A 24,535-nucleotide genomic window follows, 5' to 3' on the forward strand; every position below is an offset into this window, starting at 1 on the left:
CCATCTTGTGACACCGGAGCGTCACACCATCAGCACATTTATGCTATATAACCATCTTGTGACACCTGAGCGTCACACCATCAGCACATTTATGCTATATAACCATCTTGTGACACCTGAGCGTCACACCATCAGCACATTTATGCTATATAACCATCTTGTGACACCTGAGCGTCACACTATCAGCACATTTATGCTATATAACCATCTTGTGACACCTGAGCGTCACACCATCAGCACATTTATGCTATATAACCATCTTGTGACACCGGAGCGTCAGACCATCAGCACATTTATGCTATATAACCATCCTGTGACACCTGAGCGTCACACCATCAGCACATTTATGCTATATAACCATCTTGTGACACCGGAGCGTCACACCATCAGCACATTTATGCTATATAACCATCTTGTGACACCTGAGCGTCACACCATCAGCACATTTATGCTATATAATTCATCCTGTGACACCTGAGCGTCACACCATCAGCACATTTATGCTATATAACCATCCTGTGACACCTGAGCGTCACACCATCAGCACATTTATGCTATATAACCATCTTGTGACACCGGAGCGTCACACCATCAGCACATTTATGCTATATAACCATCTTGTGACACCTGAGCGTCACACCATCAGCACATTTATGCTATATAACCATCTTGTGACACCTGAGCGTCACACCATCAGCACATTTATGCTATATAACCATCTTGTGACACCTGAGCGTCACACTATCAGCACATTTATGCTATATAACCATCTTGTGACACCTGAGCGTCACACCATCAGCACATTTATGCTATATAACCATCTTGTGACACCGGAGCGTCAGACCATCAGCACATTTATGCTATATAACCATCCTGTGACACCTGAGCGTCACACCATCAGCACATTTATGCTATATAACCATCTTGTGACACCGGAGCGTCACACCATCAGCACATTTATGCTATATAACCATCTTGTGACACCGGAGCGTCACACCATCAGCACATTTATGCTATATAACCATCTTGTGACACCGGAGCGTCACACCATCAGCACATTTATGCTATATAACCATCTTGTGACACCTGAGCGTCACACCATCAGCACATTTATGCTATATAACCATCTTGTGACACCTGAGCGTCACACCATCGGCACATTTATGCTATATAACCATCTTGTGACACCTGAGCGTCACACCATCGGCACATTTATGCTATATAACCATCTTGTGACACCGGAGCGTCACACCATCAGCACATTTATGCTATATAATCCATCCTGTGACACCTGAGCGTCACACCATCAGCACATTTATGCTATATAACCATCTTGTGACACCTGAGCGTCACACCATCAGCACATTTATGCTATATAACCATCTTGTGACACTGGAGCTTCACACCATCAGCACATTTATGCTATATAACCCATCTTGTGACACCTGAGCGTCACACCATCAGCACATTTATGCTATATAATCCATCCTGTGACACCTGAGCGTCACACCATCAGCACATTTATGCTATATAACCCATCTTGTGACACCTGAGCGTCACACCATCGGCACATTTATGCTATATAACCCATCCATTGACACGTGAGCGTCACACCATCAGCACATTTATGCTATATAACCATCTTGTGACACCTGAGCGTCACACCATCAGCACATTTATGCTATATAACCCATCTTGTGACACCTGAGCGTCACACCATCAGCACATTTATGCTATATAACCCATCTTGTGACACCTGAGCGTCACACCATCGGCACATTTATGCTATATAACCCATCCATTGACACGTGAGCGTCACACCATCAGCACATTTATGCTATATAACCATCTTGTGACACCTGAGCGTCACACCATCAGCACATTTATGCTATATAACCCATCTTGTGACACCTGAGCGTCACACCATCAGCACATTTATGCTATATAACCCATCTTGTGACACCTGAGCGTCACACCACCAGCACATTTATGCTATATAACCATCTTGTGACACCTGAGCGTCACACCATCAGCACATTTATGCTATATAACCCATCTTGTGACACCGGAGCGTCACACCATCAGCACATTTATGCTATATAACCATCTTGTGACACCTGAGTGTCATACCATCGGCACATTTATGCTATATAATCCATCCTGTGACACCGGAGTGTCACACCATCGGCACATTTATGCTATATAACCCATCTTGTGACACCTGAGTGTCACACCATCGGCACATTTATGCTATATAGCCACCTTGTGACACCTGAGCGTCACACCATCAGCACATTTATGCTATATAACCATCTTGTGACACCTGAGCGTCACACCATCGGCACATTTATGCTATATAATCCATCCTGTGACACCGGAGTGTCACACCATCGGCACATTTATGCTATATAACCCATCTTGTGACACCTGAGTGTCACACCATCGGCACATTTATGCTATATAGCCACCTTGTGACACCTGAGCGTCACACCATCAGCACATTTATGCTATATAGCCACCTTGTGACACCTGAGCATCACACCATCAGCACATTTATGCTATATAAACCATCTTGTGACACCTGAGTGTCACACCATCAGCACATTTATGCTATATAACCATCTTGTGACACCTGAGCGTCACACCATCAGCACATTTATGCTATATAACCCATCTTGTGACACCTGAGCGTCACACCACCAGCACATTTATGCTATATAATCCATCCTGTGACACCGGAGCGTCACACCATCGGCACATTTATGCTATATAACCATCTTGTGACACCTGAGCGTCACACCATCAGCACATTTATGCTATATAAACCATCTTGTGACACCTGAGTGTCACACCATCAGCACATTTATGCTATATAACCATCTTGTGACACCTGAGCGTCACACCATCGGCACATTTATGCTATATAATCCATCCTGTGACACCGGAGTGTCACACCATCGGCACATTTATGCTATATAACCCATCTTGTGACACCTGAGTGTCACACCATCAGCACATTTATGCTATATAGCCACCTTGTGACACCTGAGCGTCACACCATCAGCACATTTATGCTATATAGCCACCTTGTGACACCTGAGCGTCACACCATCAGCACATTTATGCTATATAAACCATCTTGTGACACCTGAGTGTCACACCATCAGCACATTTATGCTATATAACCATCTTGTGACACCTGAGCGTCACACCATCAGCACATTTATGCTATATAAACCATCTTGTGACACCTGAGCGTCACACCATCAGCACATTTATGCTATATAACCATCTTGTGACACCTGAGTGTCACACCATCAGCACATTTATGCTATATAGCCACCTTGTGACACCTGAGCATCACACCATCAGCACATTTATGCTATATAAACCATCTTGTGACACCTGAGTGTCACACCATCAGCACATTTATGCTATATAACCCATCTTGTGACACCTGAGCGTCACACCACCAGCACATTTATGCTATATAATCCATCCTGTGACACCGGAGCGTCACACCATCGGCACATTTATGCTATATAACCATCTTGTGACACCTGAGCATCACACCATCAGCACATTTATGCTATATAACCCATCTTGTGACACCTGAGTGTCACACCATCAGCACATTTATGCTATATAGCCACCTTGTGACACTGGAGCGTCACACCATCGGCACATTTATGCTATATAACCATCTTGTGACACCTGAGCATCACACCATCAGCACATTTATGCTATATAAACCATCTTGTGACACCTGAGTGTCACACCATCAGCACATTTATGCTATATAACCCATCTTGTGACACCTGAGTGTCACACCATTAGCACATTTATGCTATATAGCCACCTTGTGACACCGGAGCGTCACACCATCGGCACATTTATGCTATATAACCATCTTGTGACACCTGAGCATCACACCATCAGCACATTTATGCTATATAACCCTTCTTGTGACACCTGAGCGTCACACCATCGGCACATTTATGCTATATAACCATCTTGCGACACCTGAGCGTCACACCATCAGCACATTTATGCTATATAACCATCTTGCGACACCTGAGCGTCACACCATCAGCACATTTATGCTATATAACCCATCTTGTGACACCTGAGCGTCACACCATCGGCACATTTATGCTATATAACCCATCTTGTGACACCTCAGCGTCACACCATCGGTACATTTATGCTATATAACCCATCTTGTGACACCTGAGCGTCACACCATCGGCACATTTATGGTATATAACCCATCCATTGACACGTGAGCGTCACACCATCAGCACATTTATGCTATATAACCATCTTGTGACACCTGAGCGTCACACCATCAGCACATTTATGCTATATAACCCATCTTGTGACACCTGAGCGTCACACCATCAGCACATTTATGCTATATAACCCATCTTGTGACACCTGAGCGTCACACCACCAGCACATTTATGCTATATAACCATCTTGTGACACCTGAGCGTCACACCATCAGCACATTTATGCTATATAACCCATCTTGTGACACCGGAGCGTCACACCATCAGCACATTTATGCTATATAACCATCTTGTGACACCTGAGTGTCATACCATCGGCACATTTATGCTATATAATCCATCCTGTGACACCGGAGTGTCACACCATCGGCACATTTATGCTATATAACCCATCTTGTGACACCTGAGTGTCACACCATCGGCACATTTATGCTATATAGCCACCTTGTGACACCTGAGCGTCACACCATCAGCACATTTATGCTATATAACCATCTTGTGACACCTGAGCGTCACACCATCGGCACATTTATGCTATATAATCCATCCTGTGACACCGGAGTGTCACACCATCAGCACATTTATGCTATATAACCCATCTTGTGACACCTGAGTGTCACACCATCGGCACATTTATGCTATATAGCCACCTTGTGACACCTGAGCGTCACACCATCAGCACATTTATGCTATATAGCCACCTTGTGACACCTGAGCATCACACCATCAGCACATTTATGCTATATAAACCATCTTGTGACACCTGAGTGTCACACCATCAGCACATTTATGCTATATAACCATCTTGTGACACCTGAGCGTCACACCATCAGCACATTTATGCTATATAACCCATCTTGTGACACCTGAGCGTCACACCACCAGCACATTTATGCTATATAATCCATCCTGTGACACCGGAGCGTCACACCATCGGCACATTTATGCTATATAACCATCTTGTGACACCTGAGCGTCACACCATCAGCACATTTATGCTATATAAACCATCTTGTGACACCTGAGTGTCACACCATCAGCACATTTATGCTATATAACCATCTTGTGACACCTGAGCGTCACACCATCGGCACATTTATGCTATATAATCCATCCTGTGACACCGGAGTGTCACACCATCAGCACATTTATGCTATATAACCCATCTTGTGACACCTGAGTGTCACACCATCAGCACATTTATGCTATATAGCCACCTTGTGACACCTGAGCGTCACACCATCAGCACATTTATGCTATATAGCCACCTTGTGACACCTGAGCGTCACACCATCAGCACATTTATGCTATATAAACCATCTTGTGACACCTGAGTGTCACACCATCAGCACATTTATGCTATATAACCATCTTGTGACACCTGAGCGTCACACCATCAGCACATTTATGCTATATAAACCATCTTGTGACACCTGAGCGTCACACCATCAGCACATTTATGCTATATAACCATCTTGTGACACCTGAGTGTCACACCATCAGCACATTTATGCTATATAGCCACCTTGTGACACCTGAGCGTCACACCATCAGCACATTTATGCTATTTAGCCACCTTGTGACACCTGAGCATCACACCATCAGCACATTTATGCTATATAAACCATCTTGTGACACCTGAGTGTCACACCATCAGCACATTTATGCTATATAACCCATCTTGTGACACCTGAGCGTCACACCACCAGCACATTTATGCTATATAATCCATCCTGTGACACCGGAGCGTCACACCATCGGCACATTTATGCTATATAACCATCTTGTGACACCTGAGCATCACACCATCAGCACATTTATGCTATATAAACCATCTTGTGACACCTGAGTGTCACACCATCAGCACATTTATGCTATATAACCATCTTGTGACACCTGAGCGTCACACCATCGGCACATTTATGCTATATAATCCATCCTGTGACACCGGAGTGTCACACCATCAGCACATTTATGCTATATAACCCATCTTGTGACACCTGAGATTCACACCATCAGCACATTTATGCTATATAGCCACCTTGTGACACCTGAGCGTCACACCATCAGCACATTTATGCTATATAGCCACCTTGTGACACCTGAGCATCACACCATCAGCACATTTATGCTATATAAACCATCTTGTGACACCTGAGTGTCACACCATCAGCACATTTATGCTATATAACCATCTTGTGACACCTGAGCGTCACACCATCAGCACATTTATGCTATATAAACCATCTTGTGACACCTGAGTGTCACACCATCAGCACATTTATGCTATATAACCATCTTGTGACACCTGAGCGTCACACCATCAGCACATTTATGCTATATAACCATCTTGTGACACCTGAGCGTCACACCATCAGCACATTTATGCTATATAACCCATCTTGTGACACCTGAGCGTCACACCACCAGCACATTTATGCTATATAACCATCTTGTGACACCTTTTGCCTTTTGCAATTGGCTGGCGAACAGTGCTAAATTTAAACAGTGTTTGGCTGCTTTGCGGCTTTATAAGTTAGCACCAGTGCCAGCCAACAGTGTTGGGTAGCCAGCTTGCCAGCTCAAAAAATTAGGCATGGGAACCACTGGCCTAACTTAAAACCTGGACCATCAGGGTGTCATAAAGGCGTGAGTTTGGGAACCACTGGCCTAACCTAACCCAGACCCTGTCGGGATCTTGGCATCGGTACTCTGACCACCGGCATCCTGAGCGCTGGTCATCTGTATGTATCTTACAACGTATTCAGATACCTCTGCTGCCCATCCACAGCACAGACATTGCCCACCACAAATACCCTGTATAACTGCTGCCCATCCACAGCACAGACATTGCCCACATCTAATACCCTGTATAACTGCTGCCCATCCACAGCACAGACATTGCCCACCACTAATACCCTGTATAACTGCTGCCCATCCACAGTACAGACCCTGCTCTTACACAGCCCGCCACTAATACATTGTATAACTGCTGCCCATCCACAGCACAGACATTGCCCACCACTAATACCCTGTATAACTGCTGCCCATCCACAGCACAGACCCTGCTCTTACACAGCCCGCCACTAATACATTGTATAACTGCTGCCCATCCACAGCACAGACATTGCCCACCACTAATACATTGTATAACTGCTGCCCATCCACAGCACAGACACTGACCACCACTAATAAGAGCGATGCATTTCAACCATACCTTCACCTGCGCACGGACCCATCAAAACGTATCAGTTGGGGGCAGGGCCGGATTAATCACTTATGTGGTATGCCCGGAAATCTTCCGGGGTGAGCTGCTGGTGCTGGCAATCCCAGAAAATTTTCTTTTTGATCCCATGGGGGCTGCCAGCACAGATTGGGAATCAGGAAAATGCCTTACACACTAAAGCCCACCCTAGTCTCGTATTGACCGGAGGGCAGGGTCAACTGTGTAATGTAATATGCTGAGTACCATCCCCCGGCCCCGCAGATCAGATGGGAATCAGCACTGCTGCTGGGGATCCCCTGGTGATACCCCTGCACCGTCCCTCCACCCCCCCCCCCACACACACACACACACCTGTAGCAATTTAAATGACACCCTCCAAGGTTTTTTTTTTTGTAAACCCACCACTGAAGGGGTTAAGGTCTGTGGGGGCCCCCACAGACACCCTATAACCGCCGGTGCACGCAATGCCGAATGCCCCCCCCCCACGAATCGCCCGCCTGCAGTACCTGTGTACTGCTGTGTAATTGATGACAGCCGGGCAGACTGTACGTGCGCTGTCCGGCTGTACTGTAGTCTCCTGCAGGAGAATCTGTATCTTCATATCTCCCGCTGGACCGCCGGGCAGCCAATCAGGAGCGGCGGCATTGATAGCCGCTCCTGATTGGCTGCCGGCGGTCCAGCAGGAGATCTGTGAAAACAGATTCTCCTGCCGGATACTACAGCCGGGCAGCGCACATACAGTCTGCCCGGCTGTCAGCTACCTACGGGCGGGCGGGTGGGCAGATGTCCGGGCGGAGCCACTGGTTGGGGGGGAGATGCCAGCCACGTCCGCTGCTTTTGTAAGTGACATGGCTGCCAAGAGTGTGGCCCCGCCTCCTCTGACTGCACATAGAGTCTATGTGCAGTCAGGGGAGGTGATTCCACACGGACCTGTTCTATGCAGCGTGTGGGAGGAGGTGGGGCCACACAGGAGGAGAGGCAGCCGAGGCCAGTGAATATGAAGGGGGCTGGGCTGCGGGGGTAGTGTCCACTCCACACGCTGCCGCGCTAGAAGCTTACAATAGGAGCAGGAGGAGACCTCTAGCGCGGCAACAACGATTTGTGCAGGGCGGGCAAAAACGGGCAGGGCGGAAATCGGCGGCTTTAAAAGGGGCAGGGCGCAGCGCCCTGTGAAATAAGCCTAGCGGGAACACTAAATTGTAATAGAGTGTTTAGAAATGACTGATAACACTGAGAAGCAGATTGTCATTGTAAGATAAATATTTTTATTTCTATACAATTTATTTCATTCTCGGCAGATGAAGACAGAAGGAAGAATATCGTGATGGGAGATCTAATTTTGTTTCCAGACATTAAAATAGAAGATAACATCATAGGAGATTCTCCAGGAGAAAACACTATTATCTCAGATATACATCCAGTGCTTTATAGTGCAACTTCATCATCTGATCCTTCATCTCAAGGGGACTGTACTCCTAATAATTCTGCCATTGTTACACGTAGTACAGGTCATACAGCTGATGCAGTCTTTCCATGTTCTGAGTGTGGGAAATGTTTTACACGGAAATCATATCTCATTATACATCAGAGGGCTCACACAGGTGAGGAACCATTTCCATGTTCTGAGTGTGGAAAATGTTTTGCAGATAAATCAGATCTTGTTAAACATCAGAGAATTCACACAGGTGAGGAACCATTTCCATGTTCTGAGTGTGGAAAATGTTTTACACGGAAATCAAAGCTTGTTTTACATCAGAGAATTCACACAGGTGAGAAACCATTTCCATGTTCTGAGTGTGGAAAATGTTTTGCAGATAAATCAGTTCTTGTTAAACATCAGAGAATTCACACAGGTGAGAAACCATTTCCATGTTCTGAGTGTGGGAAATGTTTTAAACGGAAATCACATTTTGTTTTACATCAGAGAATTCACACAGGTGAGAAACCATTTCCATGTTCTGAGTGTGGAAAATGTTTTACTCAGAAATCAGAACTTGTTATTCATCAGAGAATTCACACAGGTGAGAAACCATTTCCATGTTCTGAGTGTGGAAAATATTTTACTCAGAAATCAGAACTTGTTATTCATCAGAGAATTCACACAGGTGAGAAACCATTTCCATGTTCTGAGTGTGGAAAATGTTTTACTCAGAAATCAGAACTTGTTATTCATCAGAGAAGTCACACAGGTGAGAAACCATTTACATGTTCTGAGTGTGGAAAATGTTTTACTCAGAAATCATATCTTGTTAAACATCAGAGAATTCACACAGGTGAGAAACCATTTCCATGTTCTGAGTGTGGAAAATGTTTTACTCAGAAATCAAATCTTGTTACACATCAGATAATTCACACAGGTGAGAAACCATTTCCATGCTCTGAGTGTGGAAAATGTTTTACACGGAAATCACATCTTGTTTTACATCAGAGAAGTCACACAGGTGAGAAACCATTTCCATGTTCTGAGTGGAAAATGTTTTGCACGTAAATCAGGTAGTCTATGACCCAAATGTCTATCAACTCTCCAGTGTTCTGGCGTTCCTGCAAAGAGATTTGGACTTGGGCCTTCATTGTTCCTCCTCGAAGGTCCAGGTATCCACCTGTGTTGTTTCAAGGACAAGTGGCAGCTTCTTTCACAATTCATACTCTTTTTGCAGGGGGTGCTACACCTTTGACCTCTGGTGCATCCTTTGATTCATCCGTGGGATTTGTCACTAGTCCTTCATAAACTTCAGGGAACTCAATTTTAAGCCATTGGATTCCATGGATCACATGTTTTTCTTTTGACCATGTCCTCTGCTCGTAGAGATTCGAACTGAGGGCCCTCTCTCATCATTCACACGTTTTGGTGTTCCATGAGGACAGAGCGGTATTACGAACTAGACAGGATATCTGCCTATGGTTGTGACGAACCAGGAACATTTTTGTACCAGTTTATTCTCGAGAACTTTCTTCTTCAGTCTCTAATTCTTTGGAGACGTTGGTTGTGGTCAGGGCCCTGCGTATTTATGTGTGTTTGACCACTCCTTTAGCAAACCTGAGTCTTCATACTATGATGTACACAAGTTAGGCTGGCCTGCCTCAAAACAGGCCTTGGCTCACTAGTTGTGTCTCACCATTTGCCAGGCCAATCTGTTGGTGGAGATACTCGTGCCAGTTTCAGTGAAGGCCTTCTCCACTTGGTCTGTTGGTGCCTCGTGGGCACCGCCCGCCAGTGTTTCCTGCAGAGCATCCACGTGGGCTCCTGTGCATATGTTCATCAAATTCCATTATTTTGACACCTTTGCCTCAGCAGATTCTGCTTTCAGGTAAGGGGTCTTCAGTAAAGCTCAGGAGCGTTCCCACCCATAAAGGGACAGCTTTGTGACATCCCATAGTCCCAGAATCCACCATGGGCTGAAAGTCAAAAAGAAGACTTTTGCCTTACCTGTAAAATACTTTTCTCTGAAGCCATGTTGGATGCTGGACACCTGCCCTTACACCTCTGTCTAGGCAGAGTTCTGCTAGCTTTGGACACAGTCAGGGGAGTGTTATGCTTGTGCTCAGTGCGTGTTCCTCTGTGTGGTCTTCTCTCCTATTCCAGTTACTCAGCTTGTTAAGTTTTTCTAGTTCCTGAGGACAAGGTAGGAGGAGCCTAACTCCAGAAGTTAACTCCATGATGCCTGGGTCCTCCAATCCCCATCATACCCATAATCCCAACATCCACCATGGCTTAAGAAATAAGATTTTGCAGGTAAAAATTCTATTTTTCTGGTTTATCCTCCTTCAGCCTCTTCCTGAGATGATCTGGATCTACTAGACGTAGTTTGAGTTCTGTGGATTTACTTGGATCTGCTCTGTCGTCTCCAGAGACTATTCTAGTGCAGGGTGACTGGCTCCTGACTGGGCGTCCACGCATTTCTCTGTACACAGACCATGAAGAGAAGGGAATGAATCCTGGTCTTGTCTATAACATAGATTGGTGACACTGAGTAGGTCTAGAGACCAGTTATATAATGAATAGCTCTGAAGACAAAAAGTTATATGAAGAGTCTTCCCTGCATTTAATTAGGATTTACCATGGGTGTAGGTCAGTGTTTGGGTGGACATTGGGGTTGGACATCACTGATAATGAGGCTTCCAGTCCTATGAAGATGGCAGGGAAATGTTACTGGCCAATGGCTGGTGTTCTGTTGGTGATGTCACAGTGACTGGGTGGTTGCATTGTGCATTATTAAGGCGGGTCTGTTCTAGGTGATTTATTTTCTCTTTTCACCAACAGTCAGATTTGCTGTAAGTACATTTAGAATTGTAATAAAGTGTTTAGAAATGACTGATACAATGACAATCTGCTCCTCAGTGTAAGATCAATGTTTTTATTTCCATACAACTTATTTCATTCTCGGCAGATGAAGACAGAAGGAAGCATATCGTGATGGGAGATCTCATTTTGTTTACAGACATTAAAATAGAAAATAACATCATAGGAGATTCTCCAGGAGAAAACATCATAGGAGATTCTTCAGGAGAAAACCCCATTATCTCAGATATACATCCAGCGCTTTATAGTGCAAATTCATCATCTGGTCCTTCATCTCAAGGGGACTCTGCTCCTAATAACTCTGCCATTGTTACACGTAGTACAGGTCATACAGCTGATACAGGCTTTCCATGTTCTGAGTGTGGGAAATGTTTTACACAGAAATCATATCTCATTATACATCAGAGAAGTCACACAGGTGCAAAACTATTTCCATGTTCTGAGTGTGGGAAATGTTGTGCATTTAAATCAGAACTTGTTATTCATCAGAGAAGTCACACGCGTGAGAAACCTTTTCCATGTTGTGCGTGTGGAAAATATTTTGCATGGAAATCACATCTTGTTATACATAAGAGAACTCACACAGGTGCAAAACCATTTACATGTTCTGAGTGTGGAAAATGTTTTACACAGATGTCAGGTCTTGTTACACATCAGAGAACTCACACAGGTGAGAAACCATTTCCATGCTCTCAGTGTGGAAAATGTTTTGCACGGAAATCAGTGCTTGTTAAACATCAGAATTCACACAGGTGAGAAACCATTTCCATGTTAAGAGTGTGGGAAATGTTTTACACACAAGTCAAGTCTTCTTAGCCATGAGGCACAATGCCAAAACAGTAAAAGAGGCACAGGCATTTCTTAGAGTGGCTTTTCTAAACTCTTGAAAATACTGCAAGGAGCTGCAGTGAAATGCGTCAGCGTCAACTGACCAACTTGCTACATCTGTGTCTGCGCTTGGACCAGTATCTGGATTCTGATGCTGTTGGAACCATAGAGACTGCAGAAACTACTCCTGATTCAGGTTATTGGCACATATCTGTCCACTGTGACTAGTGAGGATCCACTAAATGAACATTTATCTATAAAGACACCTGGGACTCTCCTCCAGCAGTGATGGGCCTGGGAATGACCACCTTCAATAACTTGTACATCTCTTGTTAGGGAGTTAGTGATCTGCAGCCAATAACGAGACTGATTCCATTTATGTTACAGGAACAAGCACAGTAGCATTTTTTTTGGGGGGGGGGGGGCACTGTATAACATGTCATTTGTATGCACACAAACATTTGTACAATAAAATAATATTTTCCCTTGTGAGATCATCACGTCGCATCTGGAAACAATAAAAATAACTATGGAACCTAAACAGATGGGGGATCAATGGATAAACTAAAAGTCAAACCCAATCCCGACGGATCAGCACAAAAAATCAGATGAATATTGCCCCAAATCGGATATGTCTGACATACGCTCCGGCATGCAGTCCTGTGTGCATCGGAGTTGGAGGTCGGACGGCTGACCATAAGATGGGTCAGTATTGGACCCACCAGCGGGGCATCAAGGGGGCTTTTTTAGAACCCACAAAGTGTGTCCCATCTGATCAGGTCCAAAGGTGTGTGTGTGCCAGCAGTGCCACCACTGGCACACACCTGTAGTCTGCAGAGCGGGGAAGCGCCGGGCAGGAGAGACAATCTCCTCGCTCTGCACACTCCAGGGAACAGGCTGCACCGGTAGCTGCGGGCAGCCAGGAGATTTCAAAGCTCCCATTCAAATGAATGGGAGGCCGCTGATTGGCTGAGGGCTCTCCCAACCAATCAGCGGCCTTCCATTCATTTGAACATTCAACTTCCCCAGCAGCTATCCTGGGGGCACTTTTTAGATATGATAAATTTTGCCATGTCACTGATTACCTCCTTAAGAGAAAAATGGGAAATAATCTCTGACTCTTTTTTTAACAATTAGTTTTTATTGAGTTTTTCAACATCACAGAAATAAAATGAGGAATAAAAAATAAAATACAGACAAAAAGGGGGTATATAAAAGGCAAAGTAATTAAAGGGACATGAGGAACATGTCGGGTATAGAACTCTGTTCACAGACTTTACAAATATCATGAGAAATTGAGCAAAGGGGGGTAAGTGCATTAAAACCTCCTAGGCATATCAGTACAGGCTCCGAAAATGTGATATTACAGCTGCGTATAAGAGCAAAGACAGATAAAACCCCCTAAAAGTACAGATAGGACGTGAAATTCAGCTAGGAGAATGTAGAACAGGCAAATCGCATGGCATACTTGAGACGCAGGATTGATATATGGATGCCCTATATTCGCCCCACCTGCGCCACTTCTTGTGCGCAGACGAGGCAGAGGGGAAATATGCTGAGCCAGCAGATTCAAAGATAAAGTGCTTGTGAATTCTACTTTCAATGGATTTAAGGGTAGGTATTGAAACTGACTTCCACATTTGAGATATGGCAGCTTTGGTGGCTACCAATATATGGCCCAGGAGGTAGTTGTCTTCGGGTGTCTGCTCCCCAGGGAGATGATGGAATAAATCCAGTAAAGGATCCATGGGTACCGGGTCGCGCAACACTTTTGATATAAGACAGAACACTTCACGCCACAAGGGTTGCAGGATCGGGCAAGCCCAGAAAACATGAAATATATCTCCCACCATACCGCAATTTCTCCAACAATAAGGTGAGACAGTTGGCCAGAACTTGTGTAATAGTGCAGGGGTAAGGTATGCTCTATGTATCCGTTTGTAGAACATTTCGGAGTGGTTGACGTTTTTGGAGATTCTAAAGCCGAAGTGGGTGATTTGTGACCAAATTTCTTCAGTAAATGTATCAGGCATATCTCTCTCCCATTTGGTTTGTGAGGGGAATACAACATTCCCGGTCTCCTCAATCATATAGCGGTACCATCTAGAGATTCCTCCTCGGTCAGACCGAGACGTGAACGGAAACGTTAGCATTTTAGGGAAGTTGTATAGCCGGGGAGGTTTGGGGGAAAAGCTATGAAACCAGTGCCGAATTTGAAGGTATTTAAAGAAGTCTTGCTTTGGTATGCAGAATTGCATTTGGAGGTGGGAGAAGGGGGCCAGATCACCGTAGAGAAGAATATCCTGAAGGGTAGTGATACCTGAGTTAAACCATGTATTTATGTGCAGGTTGGGAATCAGCAGGGCTATAGCTTGTAATGATAGGTTAGGGGAGGGAAGGGTGGTTGATTCAGTGGTTAGGACCAATTTGTGCCAAAGTGAAATGGTTGTCTGAATAGCTTTACATCGATTAATCCTAGGCGGGACCGCTACACGAGGTAGCCACAGCACGTCTGACAGAGTAATGTAGGGTACACACCACGACGACCCGCTCACGATGCACATCGTGAGCGGGTCGTCAGTGTCTCGTCCGACCCGCTCACGGTGACGCGGGGGGCACGACCCGCTCACGATGTGCACTGTGAGTGGGTCCGATCCGATGGCAACCCGCACCCGGCTGTATGGTCGTTCTTCAGATCCTAACTGCAGCAGGTAGGATCTGAATAACGACCCGCGGGGCCGCGCATCGGATCGGGATTGGACCAGAACAGGGAAAAAAAAGGGCCCAATCTACCTACAATCTACATCCAATTGGTCGGAATTGGATCTAGATTGAGGGGATCGGGCCCTAGTCGTCCTGGTGTGTACCCAGCATTAGGGGAAGTGTAATAGCCTGTTCCATAATTACCCATGGTTTAAGGTTCTCTTTCTGAAAACAATCCCTGGCCCGAGCAAATATGCATGCCATATGATATTTCTCCAAGTCGGGGTATGCGACCCCCCCTACCGTTTTAGCGGTAATTAGGGTTGATTTAGCTATTTTGGGTTTAGCACCCCTCCAAACATAGCTGGATATAAGTCTATTGAATTTGTTGTAGATAGCCTTAGGAAGGGGGCGTGGGATTGTTCTAAACAAGTACATTAGTTTGGGCAGTAGCATCATCTTAACTGCGGCTATGCGGCCCACCCATGAGACCTCCTGCTTTATCCATTCTTTCGTAAGCTGCTCAAATGCTCTTTACAGGGGCTCATAATTGCAGACAAACAAATCCGACTATGGAGAGGTTAACCCCCAGATATTTCAGCTTGGATTGCCGGGCGTATATTTGTACGCATTAGTTAGGCGTTTAAGTCTGGAATAGTAAATGGAAGGGCCTCAGTCTTAGTGGTGTTTAATTTGTAGTAAGAAATTTTAGAATATAGTTCCAGGACTATGTGCACCTGGGGTAGAGAGGATTCTGGCTCGAGAAGGCACAGGAGGATGACCTCCGCGAATAAGCAGATCTTATGGGATAGGCCTCCTATTACTGGTCCAGCGATTGCATTCACTGATCTAAGGCGCTCAGCCAGAGGTTCAATCGCAAGGGCAAAAATCAATGGGGATAATGGGCAGCCTTGGCAGGTGCCATTGGAAATAATGAATTTAAATGAGTTACATCCATTGGCAAAAACTCTAGAGGTCGGAGAGGAGGATAGGGCCAAAATAGTCAAGAAATGTATCTTCAAATCCAAATCGACGCAAGGTCGCCTGCATATAGTCCCAGTGAAGCCTATCAAAGGCCTTCTCTGCGTCGAGGGACAAGGCCAATAGGAGCAGTTGCTGGGCTTGACAATATTCAATAATATTAATAACTTTACGGGTATTGTCTGACGCCTGTCTACCTAGTACAAAACCCACCTGGTCTGGGTTAATCAGATCTGGTAGTAGGGGAGAGCGACGGATTGCTATCATTTTGGCAAATAATTTAATGTCAATCTGACTTTCAGATTCTCACACCCCTGATTACATTTGTCCCTGGTCGTAGAGAATAAGCTAAGAGACCTGGCGGAGCCACTGCATTAGGAGATGGTAAACCATTTTGGTTTTCTGTGTGCAAGAAATGTTCACAGAGATCTTTGTGCACAGTAAAGCAGTCATACAGGTGTGGATCTGTTTTATGCTTTGAGCGTGAGAAATGTTTTATACAAAAATCATTATTACACATCAAGGAATTTACAGGTAAGAAGTACTTTACATGTTCGGAGTGTGAGAAATGTTTTACACAGAAATGATATCAGGGGGAGGGTATAGTAAGAAACCTTAAACCAATCAATGAGTGTAGAATAGAGGGCAAAGACAGCTACATTGTGGAGGAAGTTAGGAAGAAGGGAACAAGGTATACGGAAGGTGTAAGAGACACAGCCAAATACAAATATTGTCCATGCTACTGATTTATCTTTTTAGGAACTTTCTGCAACTGTAACAGGTAACATGACAAGGGCAAAGGAAAAACGAGATCTGAAATGTCTTTATCTGAATGCTAGGAGTGTAACTGGTAAAATGGGGGATCTAGAGACCTTAGTTTTGGGTTGTAGCATGGGGAAGGATACCTGTGCACTAGTACTAATCCGATTATAATTATCAATTGTCAACAGTAATTGTAAAGAATCCACAGTATTGGCATTTGTGTTCCTGGGCCCTGATAAATGATGTGGAGGTTCTCCCCTGATAGTAACTAAAGGTATAAAGGAAAGAAGAAAAAAGCCCTCTCTGTTTGGGGGCACGCTTATTAACCCCTTCCTGACAGAGCCAGTTTTTGCCTTCCTGACAGAGCCCTTTTTTTCAAATCTGACATGTATCACTTAAGTGGGGATAACTTTTTTTTGCTTTTACTTATCCCAGTGATTTTGAGATTGTTTTTTCGTGACACATTGTACTTCAAATTAGTGGTAAATTTGGGTCGATACAGTCTGTGTTTTTTTGTGAAAAATACCAAAATGTCGTAAAAAAAATGGAAAATTTAGCAATTTACAAAATGTTAAATTTTCTGCTTGTGAGACAAATAATCATACCACTCAAAATAGTTAATAACTAACATAGACCATATGTCTACTTTATGTTTCCATCATTATTTCAACTTCCTTTTAATTTTTTTGGACACTAGGAGGCTTACAATATGAATAGCAAATTCTCAAATTTTCAAGAAAATTTCAAACACTGATTTTTTTAGGGACCAGTTCAGTTCTGATGTGACTTTGAGGGACTTGTATGTGAGACACCCCCATAAATGATACCATTTCAAAAACTGCACCCCTCACAGTATTCAAAACAGCATTTTGGAAGTTTGTTAACCCTTTAGGTGTTTCACAGGAATTAAAACAAAGTGTAGGTGAAATTTCAAAATTTCATTTTTTTTGCAGATTTGCAATTTTAATACATTTTTCTAAGGAACACAGTACATTTTACTAGAGAAATGTGACTAAAAATTGATTCCCCCAATTCTTTTGTTTTCATAAATATCCTATATGTGGCCCTAGTGTGCACGTTGACCAAACCACAGACTTCATAATAGAAGGAGCACCTACTTGATTTTGGAGCCTCCTTTTTATGAGATTATTTTTTAGGCACCATGTAGGTTTCTAGGCACCATAAGATAATAAAATTTAGGAACCCCCCCACAAGTGACCCCATTTTGCAAACTACACCCCTCAGGGAATTCATCTAGGGGTATAGTGTACATTTCAAACCCCCAGGGGTTTCACCAATTTTGATACAACTGGGCAGTGAAAATGAAAAATTACATTTTTTTACACAAAAATGCAGTTCTGGCTCAAAATTTTTCATTTTCAGAAGGTATGAAGGAGAAAAAGCACCCCAAAATCTGTGCCCCAATTTCTCCCGAGTACGGCAATGCCTCACATGTGACCAAAAAATACCATTTGGGTGCATGGCAGGACTCAGAAGGGAAGGAGTGATTTTTGGATTTTGCAGCTCAGATTCTGGTGGAATGTTGGTGGGTGCTATGTCGCATTAGCAAGACCCCCCAAGCACCAATACAGTGGAACCCCCCCACAAGTGACCCCATTTTGCAAACTACACCCCTCAGGGAATTCATCTAGGGGTATAGTGTACATTTCAAACCCCCAGGGGTTTCACCAATTTTGATACAACTGGGCAGTGAAAATGAAAAATAACATTTTTTTACACAAAAATGCAGTTCTGGCTCAAAATTTTTCATTTTTAGAAGGTATGAAGGAGAAAAAGCACCCCAAAATCTGTGCCCCAATTTCTCCCGAGTACGGCAATGCCTCACATGTGACCAAAAAATACCATTTGGGTGCATGGCAGGACTCAGAAGGGAAGGAGTGATTTTTGGATTTTGCAGCTCAGATTCTGGTGGAATGTTGGTGGGTGCTATGTCGCATTAGCAAGACCCCCCAAGCACCAATACAGTGGAACCCCCCCACAAGTGACCCCATTTTGCAAACTACACCCCTCAGGGAATTCATCTAGGGGTATAGTGTACATTTCAAACCCCCAGGGGTTTCACCAATTTTGATACAACTGGGCAGTGAAAATGAAAAATTACATTTTTTTACACAAGAATGCAGTTCTGGCTCAAAATTTTTCATTTTCACAAGGAATGAAGGAGACAAAGCACCCCAAAATCTGTGCCCCAATTTCTCCCGAGTACGGCAATGCCTCACATGTGACCAAAAAATACCATTTGGGTGCATGGCAGGACTCAGAAGGGAAGGAGTGATTTTTGGATTTTGCAGCTCAGATTCTGGTGGAATTTTGGTGGGTGCTATGTCGCATTAGCAAGACCCCCAAAGCACCAATACAGTGGAACCCCCCCACAAGTGACCCCATTTTGCAAACTACACCCCTCAGGGAATTCATCTAGGGGTATAGTGTACATTTCAAACCCCCAGGGGTTTCACCAATTTTGATACAACTGGGCTGTGCAAATGCAAAATTACATTTTTTACACAAAAATGCAGTTCTGGCTCAAAATTTTTCATTTTCACAAGGAATGAAGGAGACAAAGCACCCCAAAATCTGTGCCCCAATTTCTCCCGAGTACGGCAATGCCTCACATGTGACCAAAAAATACCATTTGGGTGCATGGCAGGACTCAGAAGGGAAGGAGTGATTTTTGGATTTTGCAGCTCAGATTCTGGTGGAATTTTGGTGGGTGCTATGTCGCATTAGCAAGACCCCCCAAGCACCAATACAGTGGAACCCCCCCACAAGTGACCCCATTTTGCAAACTACACCCCTCAGGGAATTCATCTAGGGGTATAGTGTACATTTCAAACCCCCAGGGGTTTCACCAATTTTGATACAACTGGGCAGTGAAAATGAAAAATTACATTTTTTTACACAAAAATGCAGTTCTGGCTCAAAATTTTTCATTTTCAGAAGGTATGAAGGAGAAAAAGCACCCCAAAATCTGTGCCCCAATTTCTCCCGAGTACGGCAATGCCTCACATGTGACCAAAAAATTCCATTTGGGTGCATGGCAGGACTCAGAAGGGAAGGAGTGATTTTTGGATTTTGCAGCTCAGATTCTGGTGGAATGTTGGTGGGTGCTATGTCGCATTAGCAAGACCCCCCAAGCACCAATACAGTGGAACCCCCCCCACAAGTGAACCCATTTTGCAAACTACACCCCTCAGGGAATTCATCTAGGGGTATAGTGTACATTTCAAACCCCCAGGGGTTTCACCAATTTTGATACAACTGGGCTGTGCAAATGAAAAATTAAATTTTTTACACAAAAATGCAGTTCTGGCTCAAAATTTTTCATTTTCACAAGGAATGAAGGAGACAAAGCACCCCAAAATCTGTGCCCCAATTTCTCCCGAGTACGGCAATGCCTCACATGTGACCAAAAAATACCATTTGGGTGCATGGCAGGACTCAGAAGGGAAGGAGTGATTTTTGGATTTTGCAGCTCAGATTCTGGTGGAATTTTGGTGGGTGCTATGTCGCATTAGCAAGACCCCCCAAGCACCAATACAGTGGAACCCCCCCACAAGTGACCCCATTTTGCAAACTACACCCCTCAGGGAATTCATCTAGGGGTATAGTGTACATTTCAAACCCCCAGGGGTTTCACCAATTTTGATAAAACTGGGCAGTGAAAATGAAAAATTACATTTTTTTTTACACAAAAATGCAGTTCTGGCTCAAAATTTTTCATTTTCAGAAGGTATGAAGGAGAAAAAGCACCCCAAAATCTGTGCCCCAATTTCTCCCGAGTACGGCAATGCCTCACATGTGACCAAAAAATACCATTTGGGTGCATGGCAGGACTCAGAAGGGAAGGAGTGATTTTTGGATTTTGCAGCTCAGATTCTGGTGGAATGTTGGTGGGTGCTATGTCGCATTAGCAAGACCCCCCAAGCACCAATACAGTGGAACCCCCCCCCCACAAGTGAACCCATTTTGCAAACTACACCCCTCAGGGAATTCATCTAGGGGTATAGTGTACATTTCAAACCCCCAGGGGTTTCACCAATTTTGATACAACTGGGCTGTGCAAATGAAAAATTACATTTTTTACACAAAAATGCAGTTCTGGCTCAAAATTTTTCATTTTCACAAGGAATGAAGGAGACAAAGCACCCCAAAATCTGTGCCCCAATTTCTCCCCAGTACGGCAATGCCTCACATGTGACCAAAAAATACCATTTGGGTGCATGGCAGGACTCAGAAGGGAAGGAGTGATTTTTGGATTTTGCGGCTCAGATTCTGGTGGAATGTTGGTGGGTGCTATGTCGCATTAGCAAGACCCCCAAAGCACCAATACAGTGGAACCCCCCCACAAGTGACCCCATTTTGCAAACTACACCCCTCAGGGAATTCATCTAGGGGTATAGTGTACATTTCAAACCCCCAGGGGTTTCACCAATTTTGATACAACTGGGCAGTGAAAATGAAAAATTACATTTTTTTACACAAAAATGCAGTTCTGGCTCAAAATTTTTCATTTTCAGAAGGTATGAAGGAGAAAAAGCACCCCAAAATCTGTGCCCCAATTTCTCCCGAGTACGGCAATGCCTCATGTGTGACCAAAAAGTGGCAGGACTCAGAAGGGAAGGAGTGATATTTGGATTTTGCAGCACAAATTCTGGTGGAATGTTGGTGGGTGCTATGTCGCATTAGCAAGACCCCCAAAGCACCAATACAGTAAAACCCCCCCACAAGTGACCCCATTTTGTAAACTACACCCCTCAGGGAATTCATCTAGGGGTATAGTGTACATTTCAAACCCCCAGGGGTTTCACCAATTTTGATACAACTGGGCTGTGCAAATGCAAAATTACATTTTTTACACAAAAATGCAGTTCTGGCTCAAAATTTTTCATTTTCACAAGGAATGAAGGAGACAAAGCACCCCAAAATCTGTGCCCCAATTTCTCCCGAGTACGGCAATGCCTCACATGTGACCAAAAAATACCATTTGGGTGCATGGCAGGACTCAGAAGGGAAGGAGTGATTTTTGGATTTTGCAGCTCAGATTCTGGTGGAATTTTGGTGGGTGCTATGTCGCATTAGCAAGACCCCCCAAGCACCAATACAGTGGAACCCCCCCACAAGTGACCCCATTTTGCAAACTACACCCCTCAGGGAATTCATCTAGGGGTATAGTGTACATTTCAAACCCCCAGGGGTTTCACCAATTTTGATACAACTGGGCAGTGAAAATGAAAAATTACATTTTTTTACACAAAAATGCAGTTCTGGCTCAAAATTTTTCATTTTCAGAAGGTATGAAGGAGAAAAAGCACCCCAAAATCTGTGCCCCAATTTCTCCCGAGTACGGCAATGCCTCACATGTGACCAAAAAATACCATTTGGGTGCATGGCAGGACTCAGAAGGGAAGGAGTGATTTTTGGATTTTGCAGCTCAGATTCTGGTGGAATGTTGGTGGGTGCTATGTCGCATTAGCAAGACCCCCCAAGCACCAATACAGTGGAACCCCCCCCCACAAGTGACCCCATTTTGCAAACTACACCCCTCAGGGAATTCATCTAGGGGTATAGTGTACATTTCAAACCCCCAGAGGTTTCACGAATTTTGATACAACTGGGCTGTGCAAATGAAAAATTACATTTTTTACACAAAAATGCAGTTCTGGCTCAAAATTTTTCATTTTCACAAGGAATGAAGGAGACAAAGCACCCCAAAATCTGTGCCCCAATTTCTCCCCAGTATGGCAATGCCTCACATGTGACCAAAAAATACCATTTGGGTGCATGGCAGGACTCAGAAGGGAAGGAGTGATTTTTGGATTTTGCAGCTCAGATTCTGGTGGAATGTTGGTGGGTGCTATGTCGCATTAGCAAGACCCCCAAAGCACCAATACAGTGGAACCCCCCCACAAGTGACCCCATTTTGCAAACTACACCCCTCAGGGAATTCATCTAGGGGTATAGTGTACATTTCAAACCCCCAGGGGTTTCACCAATTTTGATACAACTGGGCAGTGAAAATGAAAAAATACATTTTTTTACACAAAAATGCAGTTCTGGCTCAAAATTTTTCATTTTCAGAAGGTATGAAGGAGAAAAAGCACCCCAAAATCTGTGCCCCAATTTCTCCCGAGTACGTCAATGCCTCACATGTGACCAAAAAATACCATTTGGGTGCATGGCAGGACTCAGAAAGGAAGGAGTGATTTTTGGATTTTGCAGCTCAGATTCTGGTGGAATGTTGGTGGGTGCTATGTCGCATTAGCAAGACCCCCCAAGCACCAATACAGTGGAACCCCCCCCCACAAGTGACCCCATTTTGCAAACTACACCCCTCAGGGAATTCATCTAGGGCAGGGGTGGGGACCCTTTTTTGTGTCAAGGGCCGTTTGTATGTGGAAAAAATCCTTCGGGGGCCATATGTAAAAATGTCTCTTACAAATTGTCCTGCTGCAGCCTTCCCATGCTTCGGCGGCTGCCGCTGAATAGGACTGACAGTCTCCAGTTGCTGTTGATTAAGAGGAATCTTGCAAGAACTACCGAACTCTCGTGAGAATTCCCCTCTACTTGAGTCCTGGCAAAGCCGCCTGGTGGGTGGGAGGGCCACTCAAACGGCTATGGGGGCCACATACGGCCCCAGGGCCTGAGGTTCCCCACCCCTGATCTAGGGGTATAGTGTACATTTCAAACCCCCAGGGGTTTCACCAATTTTGATACAACTGGGCTGTGCAAATGAAAAATTACATTTTTTACACAAAAATGCAGTTCTGGCTCAAAATTTTTCATTTTCACAAGGAATGAAGGAGACAAAGCACCCCAAAATCTGTGCCCCAATTTCTCCCCAGTACGGCAATGCCTCACATGTGACCAAAAAATACCATTTGGGTGCATGGCAGGACTCAGAAGGGAAGGAGTGATTTTTGGATTTTGCAGCTCAGATTCTGGTGGAATGTTGGTGGGTGCTATGTCGCATTAGCAAGACCCCCCAAGCACAAATACAGTGGAACCCCCCCCACAAGTGACCCCATTTTGCAAACTACACCCCTCAGGGAATTCATCTAGGGGTATAGTGTACATTTCAAACCCCCAGAGGTTTCACGAATTTTGATACAACTGGGCTGTGCAAATGAAAAATTACATTTTTTACACAAAAATGCAGTTCTGGCTCAAAATTTTTCATTTTCACAAGGAATGAAGGAGACAAAGCACCCCAAAATCTGTGCCCCAATTTCTCCCCAGTATGGCAATGCCTCACATGTGACCAAAAAATACCATTTGGGTGCATGGCAGGACTCAGAAGGGAAGGAGTGATTTTTGGATTTTGCAGCTCAGATTCTGGTGGAATGTTGGTGGGTGCTATGTCGCATTAGCAAGACCCCCAAAGCACCAATACAGTGGAACCCCCCCACAAGTGACCCCATTTTG

The 24,535-nt window shown here is 44.4% G+C and overlaps 3 protein-coding genes across 6 annotated transcripts in view; 1 reads left to right on the forward strand and 2 right to left on the reverse strand.

Moving 5' to 3' along the window:
- The window catches only part of LOC146007468 (uncharacterized), a 158,660-nt gene extending 143,585 nt beyond the window's left edge, over positions 1 to 15,075 (forward strand). Inside the window, exons 2-3 of one of the 3 annotated variants that reach the window (XM_083145843.1) lie at positions 8,817 to 9,119; positions 11,907 to 15,075. In XM_083145843.1, the coding sequence (XP_083001969.1) occupies positions 8,817 to 9,119; positions 11,907 to 12,574 (971 nt within the window). In that variant the 3' untranslated portion in view covers positions 12,575 to 15,075. Of the gene's footprint in view, positions 1 to 8,816 lie in introns of all 3 variants that reach the window. The other 2 variants (XM_083145844.1, XM_083145842.1) reach the window with 2 other exon arrangements.
- LOC146007459 (uncharacterized) overlaps positions 1 to 24,535 on the reverse strand; it is a 606,258-nt gene that overhangs the window by 255,765 nt on the left and 325,958 nt on the right. The gene's annotated exons all lie outside the window — the stretch shown is intronic.
- The window catches only part of LOC146007455 (uncharacterized), a 202,042-nt gene that overhangs the window by 126,099 nt on the left and 51,408 nt on the right, over positions 1 to 24,535 (reverse strand). The gene's annotated exons all lie outside the window — the stretch shown is intronic.

The sequence above is a fragment of the Crinia signifera genome, chromosome 6, assembly GCF_055691185.1.
Source record: "Crinia signifera chromosome 6, ASM5569118v1, whole genome shotgun sequence".
In the NCBI taxonomy this organism is placed as follows: domain Eukaryota; kingdom Metazoa; phylum Chordata; class Amphibia; order Anura; family Myobatrachidae; genus Crinia; species Crinia signifera.